The sequence below is a fragment of the Platalea leucorodia genome (genome assembly GCF_965183815.1).
Source record: "Platalea leucorodia genome assembly, chromosome: W".
Lineage (NCBI taxonomy): Eukaryota > Metazoa > Chordata > Aves > Pelecaniformes > Threskiornithidae > Platalea > Platalea leucorodia.
Window position 1 is genome coordinate 39333154 of NC_138859.1, and position 13922 is coordinate 39347075.

Here is a 13922-nt window from a genome sequence, read left to right on the forward strand (position 1 = left end):
AGAAACATTTCCTATAATTTACTATTAGGAAAAAAAACCACAAAACAAAAAAAACCCAACACACTCAAATTGTCATCTGCAAAGAAATGCAAGAAAGACAACTGAGTTACAGAAACGCATTTTAAAGACACTGGAATCTATCAAATTATTTGACTTCTTTCCTCAAGAGGTTTTAAATTGTGTGAAGTACCCAGGAGATGATATTTTATGACAGAACACTTCAGAGGTTAAATTGCAAGATTAGTAGATGTATAGAGAAATTCTAAAAAATAAGGAAAATAAAATAAAAAAGCCTATAGTTTTTTAAAGTTTTGAAATTCAGGTATTTCTCATTCAAAGAGGAATAGAAAGCTTCTATAAACATTTGTTTCAAGTCAGATGCCTAAATATACCTCATTTGATTACCACGGGTGCCAAACAGTTCCTAATGCTGCTTAACATGCCACTGCAGAATGCTACACTAAGTTGTTTAAAATTTCTGTTCATAGTCTTATATTTAAATGGAAATGAAATTAACTGAAAAAATTATCATTGCAAACTTCAAACAAATGCACCAGAAAGTTTTAACATAATTACTATTGTTACAATGACCATTTTCTTCTGAAGAAAAAAGGTTTAAAAAACAGCCCCATGCCAATATTACGTTTTTTGCTCTTGTTCACACTAATAACAATTCACTGATTTGGTCTATTACTATTTAATTAGCTATAGAGAAACACCAAAAGAAAAAAATTGGTACAGGCTTTTTTAGTTTGGAAAGCTTAATTGTATCAAAATGCCAAAAAAGAAGTGTGAAACAATGGAGAGATCAAACACAGAACATGTCTCAGATGGTGCTTGGTCAAACGGTACCTTAGAGTTAATTTAAGAAAAATTCTGTGTAAAAAAAAATCTTGCAATCTATGCAAAAGTGTTCTGAAATCTACTATCAAAAGTTTCTTTCCAAATTTATGAATTTCTAAATTGTTACTGTAAATAGATCACACTTTTGGAATGATGCACTGGAAACTATTTCCCTAGTAAGTGTCACAGAGCATTTCTATATTCTATTTTTCTTTTAAATAAAGAAAGCAGTGGTTTCAGCCATCAGAAAACTCATAATGTAGGCTTTCACTCAACTGCAGGGGGAAAAGGAGATGTACATATTTTTGCTTTTAAGTGTAACTTTGAATTCTTACAGTCTTTTCTCTTTCATGATGTCAAAAGATGCTGCCATATTCATTAGCGTTGGTAAGCAGTGCAGGTGATGGCTGTGAGAATGAGGAAGAATTGTGTTTGCCTAAACAACAACAGAAGACCAGTTAGAATAACTTATTACAACATTTTCAGCCATCTCTTTAGGATCAGCATTTGAAGAATCTACCACTTTCACAAATGCATGATAACAAAACTACCTTTTCCATAACGTCAGAGCAATAATTATACATACCATTTTGAATATTTGATCTAATTAATCAATCTGAAATACAACTGAAAATAACTTAAGACAATTTTAGGACTCAGAGCCTTCTTTTGGAGCCTTCTCATTTGTATTTTTTGTATTGGTGGTTTTTAAAGTTGTAAAATGCAAAAACATGCAAAGCATCAGATATCCTTATGTCATGTGTATAAAAGTACTAAAAACCCTAAAATCAGAAACACATTTAAGCTAATGATGTTCATTCAATACTTTTAACTACCAATGATTCTGCACAAAAAAATTATCTGATAAATAAACATAACTTAATAAGTTACTGGACATTTAATAGCTTTTATTTTGGGAAACATTTGGGTTTTGTGAAACAATTTGGGTAGTTGTGCAAATACTTCTGAAAACTAAAGAATAATGAAGATAAAGAAATCACTTCACTATCTTAAAATTAAATAGAGTACAAATATTTGTTCAATATTTTGATAAACAGTCATCTCAGATTAGTGAATCATCTCTTTAGAAAACCAAAAAATACTTATGCTTTGCAGCATACCCAAACGTCAGTGCATCTAATCACTCCCATTCAAAAGTATTCCAGAAACCGTGAAAAATAGCATATGTCAATGCAGATTCCTCTTTTTAAACTACATGGCTGACTGAACACTCAAAAAATTCTGCCGATTATTTAAAGGAAAAAAAAAATCACTGAAGAGACTAAAGAACAGATTTGTTGTGGTTGTGACCCATGCTGCTGAGCTGAGCTGTTGTAAATCACTGTAGTAATAAGCAATCCTATACCTGAAGATTGTGATCTTGTTTTTTGGAGCATTAAGGACAGGCCAATCCCACACCACTGAAATAAGTCTATAGTCTGAAGATTCAGACTATGTCTGATAACTCATTTAAATTTTTGTAAGACAAAGTTGTATTTCATGATCTTACTGTCTCTTATAAAGCAGTTCATTTGGGGGAAAAAAAAAAAAAAACAAACCAAAACAACTCCTCACAAAAACCAAACCACAAGAAAACTGATCAAAAAGTGCTCTGCTGCATATGCTTCTTGCTATCAAGAAAGGCCATGAAAAAGAAAGAAGTGTTTTGCAAGAAAGGTGAATCATATCACTTCACATATGACTAACAGCTTCTCACCAGGCTGAAAGGTAGCATTGGAGCGTATATGAAAACAATATCATCTCTATCCCAAAATAATTTAGGTTAAGTTCTGCTCTTCAAGCAGTTTTCTTTTGGTTGGTTTTGGTCTGGAGTAGGCTAAAGCAACCTGAGCAAGACAAATACAGCAGTGCTGTGATGGATGGTTATAGGCTCTTCAGGAGGGATAGGCAGGGCAGGCGAGGCAGGGGAGTGGCGCTGGATGTAAAGGAGGGGTTGGATTGTATGGCGCTTGCAGTTGGCGATGACACAGTTAGGAGCCTCTGGGTAAGGATTAAGGGGAAAACAAATAAAGCGGATGTTGTTGTGGGAGTCTACTATCGACCACCCAGCCAGGACAATGACACCAATGAATTATTCTACAAGGAATTAAGGGATAACTCTAGATCAGCTGCCCTTGTCCTTATGGATGATTTTAACTTCCCAGACATCAACTGGGAACATCATAAGTGGACACAAACAGGTCCAGGAAATTCCTGAAGCACACTGAAGATGATAACCTCTTGGTGCAGGTACTAAGGGAGACGACTAGGAAAGGTGCCCTCCTAGATTTGTTGTCTGTAAACAGAGAGGGACTTGTGGGCAAAGTGGTGATTGGTGGCTGTCTTGGTCACAGCGACCATGAAGTAGTTGAGTTTCAAATCGTTGGCGATGATAGGAGAAAAACTGCCAGCAAAACTTCGACCCTGGATACGGGGAGAGCAGACTTTGGGCTGCTGAAGGAGCTAGTTAGTAAGGTTCCCTGGGAATCTGCTTTTGAAGGTACTGGGGTCCAGGAATGCTGGTCACTTTTTAAGAGCCATCTCATAAGAGTGCAGGAGCAGGCAATTCCAAAGTGTCAGAAGTCAAGCAAGCGGGGCAGAAGGCCGGCTTGGCTGAACAGGGATCTTCTTCTAGAGCTTAGGCGGAAAAGGAAAGTGTACAGACATTGGAAGCAAGGACAGGTGACACGGGAGGACTACAGAGATGCTGTTTGCCACTGTAGGGAGAAAATTCGTGCAGCCAAAGCTCGATTAGAGTTCAAGCTGGCCAGCACTGTGAAGGACGACAAAAAGGGCTTTTTAAAATATGTTAACAGCAAAAGGAGAATCGGAGATAGCATTGGTCCATTACTTGACAAGGTCAGTCACCTCACAAATAGGGACGTAGACAAAGTGGAGACATTTAATGCTGCCTTCGCCTCTGTCTTCAACACTGATGATGGGCCCTGGGACCCCCAGAGCCCTGTGTTAGAAGACAGTGACTAGGGGGATGACAAACTCCCAGCCGACCCTGAACTTGTTCGGGACTTGCTGCTCCAGCTGGATGTGCATAAGTCTATGGGGCCCTATGGGATTCATCCCAGGGTACTGAAAGAGCTGGTTGATGTTATCACGGGACCTCTTTCCATTATTTTTCAATGGTCTTGGGAGTCCGGAGAGGTCCCAGTTGACTGGAAGCTGGCAAATGTTGTCCCAATTTTCAAGAAGGGTAAGAAGGAAGACCCTGGTAATTACAGGCCTGTCAGTCTCACCTCTGTGCCTGGTAAAATTATGGAGAAGGTTATTCTGGGAGTTATTGAAAAACACTTGAGAGACAATGCAGCCATTGGTCATAGCCAGCATGGGTTCATGAGGGGAAAGTCCTGCTTAACCAACTTAATTTCCTTTTATGACAAGGTCACCCATCTAGTTGACCAAGGGAAGCCAGTAGATGTGGGGTTTTTTTTGATTTTAGCAAAGCTTTTTATACTGTCTCTCTCAGTATCCTTCTGGACAAAATGTCCAGCACACAGCTAGACAAGTCCATAATACGTTGGGTGAGTAATTGGCTGACGGGTCGGGCTCAAAGAGTTCTAGTAAATGGGGTTACATCAGGCTGACGGCCAGTCACCAGTGGGGTTCCCCAGGGCTCAATTTTAGGGCTAGTGCTCTTTAATGTTTTTATAAATGATCTGGGTGCAGGAGTCGAATGTACATTAAGTTTGCTGATGATACTAAACTAGGAGGAGCTGTGGACTCCCTCGAGGGTAGAGAGGCCTTACAGAGAGACCTGGATAGGCTAGAGAGCTGGGCAATCACCAACCATATGAAATTTAACAAGAGCAAGTGCCAGATTCTCCACCTGGGACAGGGTAATCCTGGTTATATGTACAAATTGGGTGGACGAGAGGCTAGAGAGCAGCCCCATGGAAAGAGATCTGGGGGTTTGGGTTGATGGCAAGTTGAATATGAGTCAACAGTGTGCCCTGGCAGCCAAAAGGGCCAACCGTGTCCTGGGGTGCATCAAGCACAGCATAGCTAGCTGGTCGAGGGAGGTGATTGTCCCACTATGCACTGCACTGGTGTGGCCCCACCTCCAGTACTGTGTGCAGTTTTGGGCGCCTCAAAATAAGAAGGACATCAAACTATTAGAGTGTGTCCAGAGGAGGGCGACCAAGATGATGAAAGGCCTCGAGGGCAAGACTTTCAAGGAGCAGCTGAGGCCACTTGGTTTGTTCAGCTTGGAGAAGGCTGAGGGGTGACCTCATCGCAGTCTACAGCTTCCTCGAGGGGGGCAGCGGAGGGGGAGGTGCTGATCTCCTCTCTCTGGTGACCAGCGATAGGACACGAGCATCAGGAACAAAGCTGCATCAGGGGAAGTTCAGATTGGACATTAGGAAAAGGTTCTTCACTGAGAGGGTGGTCGGTCACTGGAACAGGCTCCCCAGGGAAGTGGTCATGGCACCAAGCCTGTCAGAGATCAAGGAGCATCTGGACGATGCTCTTAGTCATATAGTTTAGTTTTAGGTAGTCCTGAGAGGAGCAGGGAGTTGGACTCGATGATCTTTATGGGTTCCTTCCAACTTGAGATATTCTATGATTCTATGAATAAATTTACAATTTCCTCTCATCTCTAGCTGTTGAAATAAGTATAAATCCTGTCAGTGTGGAATGGTAAAGACTTTAATCTTTTTGTGATACAGCTTGAAGGAAAAAAGAGAAGCTACTATAAGAGAGATTTTAAGGAGAGGGAAAAGGAACGAAGCAAGGTCCCTTCAGCTTCTCTGCAGCAGGGGCTAGCAACAGCAGTGCTGAAAGAGTACTCCATCAAGTTGGAGTTGCCTGAATGAATAATATGAAGTGCCCAAGCCACATCAAGCTGAACATGAAAAAAAAGTTTCATCTGCCTAGCCTGCGAGGCAGAAAGCTAAACACACTGCTACAGAGCTACCATCATTTTAGGAAAAGCAAAACACATGAATAGTCCTTTTCTCAAACACAGTAACCAATGGGTGAGTTTGGAGGACTCCAGCTTAAAAATAAAACTGGTTACTGAGGGTTATCCTTGGAGCAGAAGCCCTAGCACTTTCAGTACATTCCAAACCTCCTTCCTATCGATTCATGCTGGTTTTAATATATGAGGTGCCATATGCTGTAATATAAAATAACCCATTATTTTGATGAAAAGTGGATGTTCCAAATTTGTAACATAAATTCAAAGCTATAATAGGAAATATCTATTTACAATGAGCTACTAATATTACTTATTCTTAGCAAAAAGTCTTACTTACCATGTGCAAAAGTTCTCCTAAAAGGATAGTTGCTCTAACAGATACATGGTCATCACTACTTGTGATCACTTCAACCAGACCCTTCAGAAAAGTTTAAAAATTATTACATTTTATGTATAACATCTTATTTTAATATTTATAGAAAAAAAGTAGCAAGCATCTATTTAAACTTCAAGTCATTAGTTACCTCTAGAAGTCCATTAGCAATAAAAGCTGAAAGCACTAAAGCCAAATAATTATCCATGAGATCAGGCCTAAGGAGAAAAAAAAGTATGGAAATGGTTTAGAAAGTACATTTCTTATTGTGTCTGCAAGAAAACAACAAATATTTTTGTCAACAACAACAGAAAACTAAAACAAGAGTTTAGACTGAGTTTGCAAAATGCTCACCTTGACCTGGCTCGATGTGGTAGTATAGTTTTAGCTTCAGCAGCTACAAAGCCATCAGAAAGTCTCCAGCAGTCCTGAAACCTGCTTGGATCTATAACAAGAAAATATGGACAATGGTAATTATAACATTGGATTTCATAGTGTTATTTTAATAGTTGTCAGTATGTAAATAATAGTTCTTACTAACTATTCAGGTTACTTAATAGTTCTTACTAACTTTCAGGTTTAAAATTATAGAAAATTTTGTCAGAAGGGTTCTCTAAGAAGTCATCTAATCCACACTCCTGCACAAAGCAAGGCTAACTTCAAAGCTAGAACAAAGATCTCATTTAAGTATCAAACAAAATAATGAAATTTCCAATTCATAAGCACATTAAACTTGTTTAACAAAATATTATAACCACCTACAATTTCAAACCGTACATCCATATGTCACAAAGTAGCAAGTTTGGAACAAAATGATTTATTTACTTATAAGCACAGAACAAGGATTAAGCTTGATTATACAACTGCATGACAAAGACATTTATAACCAGAGTTTGCAGAGAATTGCAGGAACATTAAAGGCTGAGACTTGCTCCTTTTGGGCTCATACTTTTGCACTGTGAGACAAAGCAGAAGATAGTCTTAGGTTTACAAAGGAGTAATTCTAAAGATAAAAGACTAACTCTGCTAAATATATAGACATGAAAACATACACACTTAACCTAAGAAAAGTAAAAGTCTGCTGAAGTGCAGCAGAGATAGCTAGCAGATACATAATATATAGAAAAGACCCTTTTTCATAACTTCTGTAACATTCACCAACACTTCTACATTACTAATGCTTCTAACGCTTCAAAGAAGTCTAATTTGTAGTAATGTATTTACAGACTCTTTTGTGTAAATGCTCCATTACTGTTCTTGTATGAAACGTACAACTGATATATAGTAAGGATGTCAGAAGAAAGTTAGACTTCTAGTAGCCTGATCAACACTGAACAGCTGATAGAGTTTTAAACAGGACTTCAGAACAACCAATTAATTCAGTGATGAAACAGTTAAGACTAACATGATTTACAATACAGAGGAAATAATGAAGGGTTCAAATTTGTAGAAGAGCTTAATAGACAGAATTATTATGTGAAACAGAACTAAAATACTTACCTACACTGAGAAGTGCTTCAATAAATTCTTCTGCAACAACAGGGAGAGGAAGGCGAAATATATCATAAAGAACCTCAAGCAGACCTTGCTACCAAAAAAAAAAAAAAAAAAAGGCAGAAATTTTATAGATTTACAAAAAATGGTCTTTTTATTCACTATTAATATTGAAGTTGACATTTCTAGAGTGTGCTGAAATTGGTGTCTTTGTTTCAGGGTTTCTTTTAGGATAACATGCTTATTTTCATAATCTGAATGAATCTGGAGAAGAGAAGGGACTTGCTTACTTTAGAAGTGTGCCTGATTGTCACTATGAATTCTACAGAAACTCAGGCTACTTGGATTACAGTTTTTTAGAACAGTTAGTGCTGCCACCATCAACTTCTTCATTTAGCAGGTAAATGGGAAGAAACATTTTTATTTATCTCAGATTCAATTCTTTAAACTCATAACTGCAGCTACTGTGAATTTGCTTTGACTTGTGGCCAGAGTAAAAATTAATTTATGCACTTTTCTCTCCTCCATTCCCTCCTCTAAGACATACAGTGTGTGATTCCATTCTCATTTTATGTGTAAGGAGCCGATACAGAAAAAGCAAGCAACTTGCTTAAGATCACACAGGAATTTTATAATGGAATTATAGACTTAGACTTGGGGGTAAAATAAACTTGAGGCTAGTGGTCTCATAATTGGAGTTTGCATTTAAACCACTAAAACTGATAAAATTGTTAAAATTTTAAATGTTAATTAAAACATCCAATATTATTCCTATATCAGTACTAAATATTTACCACCTACCCGTATTTCCATATTTGGTATACAGAGTACCCCAATAAGAGACTGAATCCCAGAATTTCCAGGTTTGCACAGACTGATAATACCTAAAAAACATTAAATACATAATAATTTTCCATCACCAAACAAAAAAAGCATTAGACACACTGTTAAATTTGATTTCAAGTTAGAATGCAAGCACAGATGATAAAAATTACCAATCAAACATTTTTCACCTTTATAATGTCATCTCCTTTCTAATCAATGTTTAACAAAGCTTTCTAATCACAAAACTTTGTTTCTTCATTAAAAACTATAGCTATTTTTACCCTTTCTATTGTGAACAGTATTCTCAAATTATCTGCAAAACTAACATTTACATGGAAGGAATGGCAGAAAGAAAAGGCAAAATCGTCCGTAAAGAATATATCTTAAACCTGAAAGAAATGCAACATCTTAGCAGAACTGTGAGCAGTTTCTCCATCAAAAGCTGTATCTTAAACTAATAATTTATTTAGTTACCTTTAATCTTAGGTGAATTCTAAACAGAGAGTTTAAATATACTTGGAATAACATTCTCTGTGCATTGTTTTTAATCATCTTTTCCCAAATGACAAGTGCTCATCTCCAGAATTTTCATAGAATCATAGACTACTTTGGGTTGGAAGGGACCATTAAAGGTCATCTAGTCCAACCCTCCTGCAACGAGCAGGGACATCTTCAACTAGACCAGGATGCTCAGAGCCCCATCCAACCTGACCTTGAATGGTTCCAGGGATGGGGCACCTACCACCTCTCTGGGCAACCTGTTCCAGTGTTTCATCATCCTCGTAAAACATTTCTTCCTTCTTTTCAATACAGTTGATTTTACTTTGCATAAAATCTCTTATAATTTGGTCCTTTTGCACTATATTTCTACTCAGTTTAATACTGAAATATTAACAGGGCAAACCCTCAAATTGTTTATAAATGTTACAGAATACCACCTGAAACTAATGATTACACTGAATTTCAGCCTCAAATTGCATACAATCTCTTCATTCAAAATGTGGCTGCAAAAACCTTGCTCGTTTCCTTGACCATATCTCTTCATACATCACAGAATAAATTAAAACTTACAGTAATGTGCTATCCAGAAAACAAACAAGTTCCTCCAAAATGCAACTTTAAATGAACAAAAAGAAGCCAGGTTTGCACACCTTTTTGTCTTACATATTATCAATAAACCCAAATATTCATTCATTAAAAATTACTAAAAGATGAAAAGTATCACCTACTCATCTATTTATTTTCACTAATACAAATTTAACTTTAATGATGTGCTTTATATGAACTTGAAGAAAGTCCTCAAGTTCAAAACTTTCATGTCACAAAAACTTATGACAAGCACGTGTGGCCACATACACATTAATAGCATTTAAATATGTTCCACAGTGTACCTCAGAGGCCTCACCCGCCACCCAAGAGCATATAATGGCCTGTGGTGGGCTGACATTGGCTGGCCACCAGGTGCCCACCAAACCGCTCTATCGCTCCCCCTCCTCAGCTGGACAGGGAAGAAAAAAATATGACAAAAGGCTCATGGGTCCAAATAAGGCCAGGGAGATCACTCAGCAATTACCGTCACAGGCAAAACACACTCAACTCGGGAAATTAGCTTAATTTATTACCAAACAAATCAGAGTAGGGTAATGAGAAATAAAAACAAGTCTTAAAACACCTTCCCCCCACCCCTCCCTTCTTCCTGGGCTCAACTTCACTCCTGATTTCTCTACCACCTGGCCCCAAGCCGCCCAGGGGGATGGGGAATGAGGGTTGTAGTCAGTTCATCGCACATTGTTTCTGCCACTCCTTCCTCCTCAGGGGGAGGAGGACTCACAGTCTTCTCCTGGCTCCAGAGTGGGGTCCCTCCCACAGGAGACAGTCCTCCACAAACTTCTCCAACATGAGTCCTTCCCATGGGCTGTAGTTCTTCACGAACTGCTCCAGCGTGGGTCCCTTCCATGGAGTGCAGTCATTCAGGAACAGACTGCTCCAGCATGGGTCCCCCACGGGGTCACAAGTCCTGCCAGCAAACCTGCTCCAGCGTGGGGTCCTCTCTCCACGGGGTCACAGGTCCTGCCAGGAGCCTGCTCCACACACTTCAGGCATCCACCTGCTCCGGCGTGGGGTCCTCCATGGGCTGCAGGTGGATATCTGCTCCACTGTTAACCTCGTTGGGCTGCAGGGGGACAGCCTGCATCACCATGGTCTTCATCACAGGCTGCAGGGGAATCTCTGCTCCGGTGCCTGGATCACCTCTTCCCCCTCCTTCACTGACCTTGGTGTCTGCAGAGTTGTTTCTCTCACATATTCTCACTCCTCTCTTTGGCTGCAGTTGCGCAATTTTTTTTTTTTTCCCCTTCTTAAATATGTTATCCCAGAGGCGCTACCACCATTGCTGATTGGCTCAGCCTTGGCCAGCGGCAGGTCTGTCTTGGAGCCAGCTGGCATCGGCTCTATTGGACACGGGGGAAGCTTCTAGCAGCTTCTCACAGAAGCCACCCCTGTAGCCCCCTGCTACCAAAACCTTGCCATGCAAACCCAATACATGGCCACATCCCAAATGCAATGCAGGAATAGATTTGGGTGCATGCAGTCATTGCTGCATGCCCCAATTTCAACTCTAAGGACATGATCGCACATGAGGATAAAGGACACAGTAACTAGCTCTAAAGAATAACCCAGTCTGGAGAATAAGGAGAGCAGAACAGTAAAACAAAGCAGACAGTACGGACAGGAAAAAAAAAACCCAAACAAAAAAAAAAAAAAACCCACAACCAAAAAAACACCCAAAAAGCCACAACAAAAAAACCCAAAACCAGTAACAGCCTCAAGCCTGGTTTTGCTACATGTCCTTTGGCAAGACTGACAGTGTAAGGACATTTTTGTACTAAAAACTGTTAAGATGTTAGTCTCCAACATAACAAGTAATATAAAAAACAAAAAGGAAGAACATATAACAGTGAAAGTACCACAGCAAGTAACAGCCAGCATGGGTTTATGAAAGGGAGGTCCTGCTTCACTAACCTGGTCTCCTTCTATGACAAGGTGACCCGCTTAGTGGATGAGGGGAAGGCTGTGGATGTTGTCTACTTGGACTTTAGTAAGGCCTTTGACACTGTCTCCCACAGCATTCTCCTGGAGAAGCTGGCTGGTCACGGCTTGGATAAGTGCACTCTGTGCTGGGTTAAAAACTGGCTGGACGGCTGAGCCCAGAGAGTGGTGGTGAATGGAGTCAAATCCAGTTGGCGGCCGGTCACGAGTGGTGTTCCCCAGGGCTCAGTGTTGGGGCCGGTCCTGTTCAATATCTTCATTGATGATCTGGATGAGGGGATTGAGTGCACCCTCAGGAAGTTTGCAGACGACACCAAGTTGGGTGGAAGTGTCGATCTGCTGGAGGGTAGGAAGGCCCTGCAGAGGGACCTGGACAGGCTGGATCGTTGGGCTGGGGCCAACTGTATGAGGTTCAACAAGGCTAAGTGCCGGGTCCTGCACTTAGGTCACAACAACCCCATGCAACGCTACAGGCTTGGGGAGGAGTGGCTGGAGAGCTGCTTGGTGGAAAAGGACCTGGGGGTGTTGGTTGACAGCCGCCTGAACATGAGCCAGCAGTGTGCCCAGGTGGCCAAGAGGGCCAATGGCATCGTGGCTTGTATCAGGAATAGTGTGGCCAGCAGGACCAGGGAGGTGATAGTGCCCCTGTACTCGGCACTGGTGAGGCCACACCTCGAATACTGTGTTCAGTTTTGGGCCCCTCACTACAAGAAGGACATTGAGGTGCTGGAGCGTGCCCAAAGAAGGGCAACGAAGTTGGTGAAGGGTCTAGAGAACAAGTCTTAGGAGGAGCGGCTGAGGGAGCTGGGGTTGTTTAGTCTGGAGAAGAGGAGGCTGAGGGGAGACCTTATTGCTCTCTACAACTACCTGAAAGGAGGCTGTAGCCAGGTAGGGGTCGGTCTCTTCTCCCTAGTAATGAGTGACAGAACGAGAGGAAACGGCCTCTAGCTGCACCAGGGGAGGTTTAGGTTAGATATTAGGAAAAACTTCTTCACCGAAAGGGTGGTCAAGCATTGGAACAGGCTGCCCAGGGAAGTGGTTGAGTCTCCATCCCTGGAGGTATTTAAAGAACGGATAGATACGGTGCTTGGTATAGATGGACTTGGCAGTGACAGGTTAACGGTTGGAGTCGATGATCTTAAGGGTCTTTTCCAACCTTGACGATTCTATGATTCTGTGATATTCCAAGACAACTGTTTCTTCAGTCACTTGAACTTTTCAGGCTTATGCTATTAGTTCTAAGTGTCTGAGTTAAGGAAGATGCAGCAACACTCCTATTGGAAACTGCTTCTCAGAAGTTTCAAAGTTGTCACAAACTTTCCAAGCTTCCTCCCCAAGCAAGTGAGAACACATGTGGGCAACTTTTGAAGGGTACCTGAATGTTAAATTAAGCTTACGGATCATTTTCAGAACATTAAAAAATAAAGCAAATAGTCTTACAAGCAAAAGCCTTTCTATACAGTCTGAATCTTTCCTAAGTACAGCCTGTAAAAATCCTAACCGAAATTTTGGTAAATGGTCATATCAACTGATTTAGTTTATTTGCAAGACACTGTCTTGACTAAAAGAACCAGCAGTCCCTGAGGCAATATCTTTATCTTAGATATTGTAATATTGTAGAGAAAGGATTTAGAAAAATGCAAAAACCTGCTTTTTCGATTTAGAAATGTCTTCTACATGAAAAACCCAAAACTATGTCTATACTGCGATTTATCTTCAACTATAGCACTTGGTTAAAGCAGGTGCTAATGACACTATTCTGTTGATATCTCTTCGCATAGACAAATAGATTTCTTATTTACAGTGGCAGAACAATCTCAAAGGCAAATTCTTATGATATGATGCTATTTTCAACATCCTCTCACCCATCAAATGTCAAATACCACCAAGGTACAACTTACATAGCATTCTATACTTTAAAAAAAAAAAAAAAAAGCTGTGTCTTGTCAAGAGAGACAGATTCTGTGCTTAAATAAACCACTCTTTTACACTAGAAAATAAAATTCCCCTTCCAATCATGCAATTTCAAACAAACAAACAAACAAACAAATCTTACCTGCCCATGATCGAAATGCTGCCACTATTCCCATTTTACTAGCTAGGAACCGTGCTTCTCTGTCCTCTCTGTCATTAAAATAACAAATGTCACAATACACGGTTAATTACTGTAAAACAAACAGTGTTACTAACATAGCAAGTAAAAAGTAGTTAACTGAAATTTTAGATGGAGGACAAAATCCAGAGTAAGAAAAATCTGTTACATACATATACGTGTGTGTATATATATATATATGTATGCAATGTGTACACACAAAGATTAGAATTTTTTAAGTATTGTTATTTTCCCTTTTCAGTGGAGGTTCCACAGTAGGAGGATCACATCAAAAGTAAACACCTATATTTGGT

The 13922-nt window shown here is 40.0% G+C and overlaps 1 protein-coding gene across 3 annotated transcripts in view; it reads right to left on the reverse strand.

Moving 5' to 3' along the window:
- The window catches only part of LOC309601683 (rapamycin-insensitive companion of mTOR-like), an 88951-nt gene that overhangs the window by 31835 nt on the left and 43194 nt on the right, over positions 1 to 13922 (reverse strand). For all 3 annotated transcript variants that reach the window (XM_082334850.1, XM_082334849.1, XM_082334851.1), the window contains exons 10-16: positions 13573 to 13640; positions 8445 to 8527; positions 7650 to 7737; positions 6504 to 6594; positions 6301 to 6367; positions 6114 to 6194; positions 1179 to 1279 (exon numbers count right to left, since the gene is read on the reverse strand). In XM_082334850.1, the coding sequence (XP_082190976.1) occupies positions 1179 to 1279; positions 6114 to 6194; positions 6301 to 6367; positions 6504 to 6594; positions 7650 to 7737; positions 8445 to 8527; positions 13573 to 13640 (579 nt within the window). The remainder of the gene's footprint in view (positions 1 to 1178; positions 1280 to 6113; positions 6195 to 6300; positions 6368 to 6503; positions 6595 to 7649; positions 7738 to 8444; positions 8528 to 13572; positions 13641 to 13922) is intronic.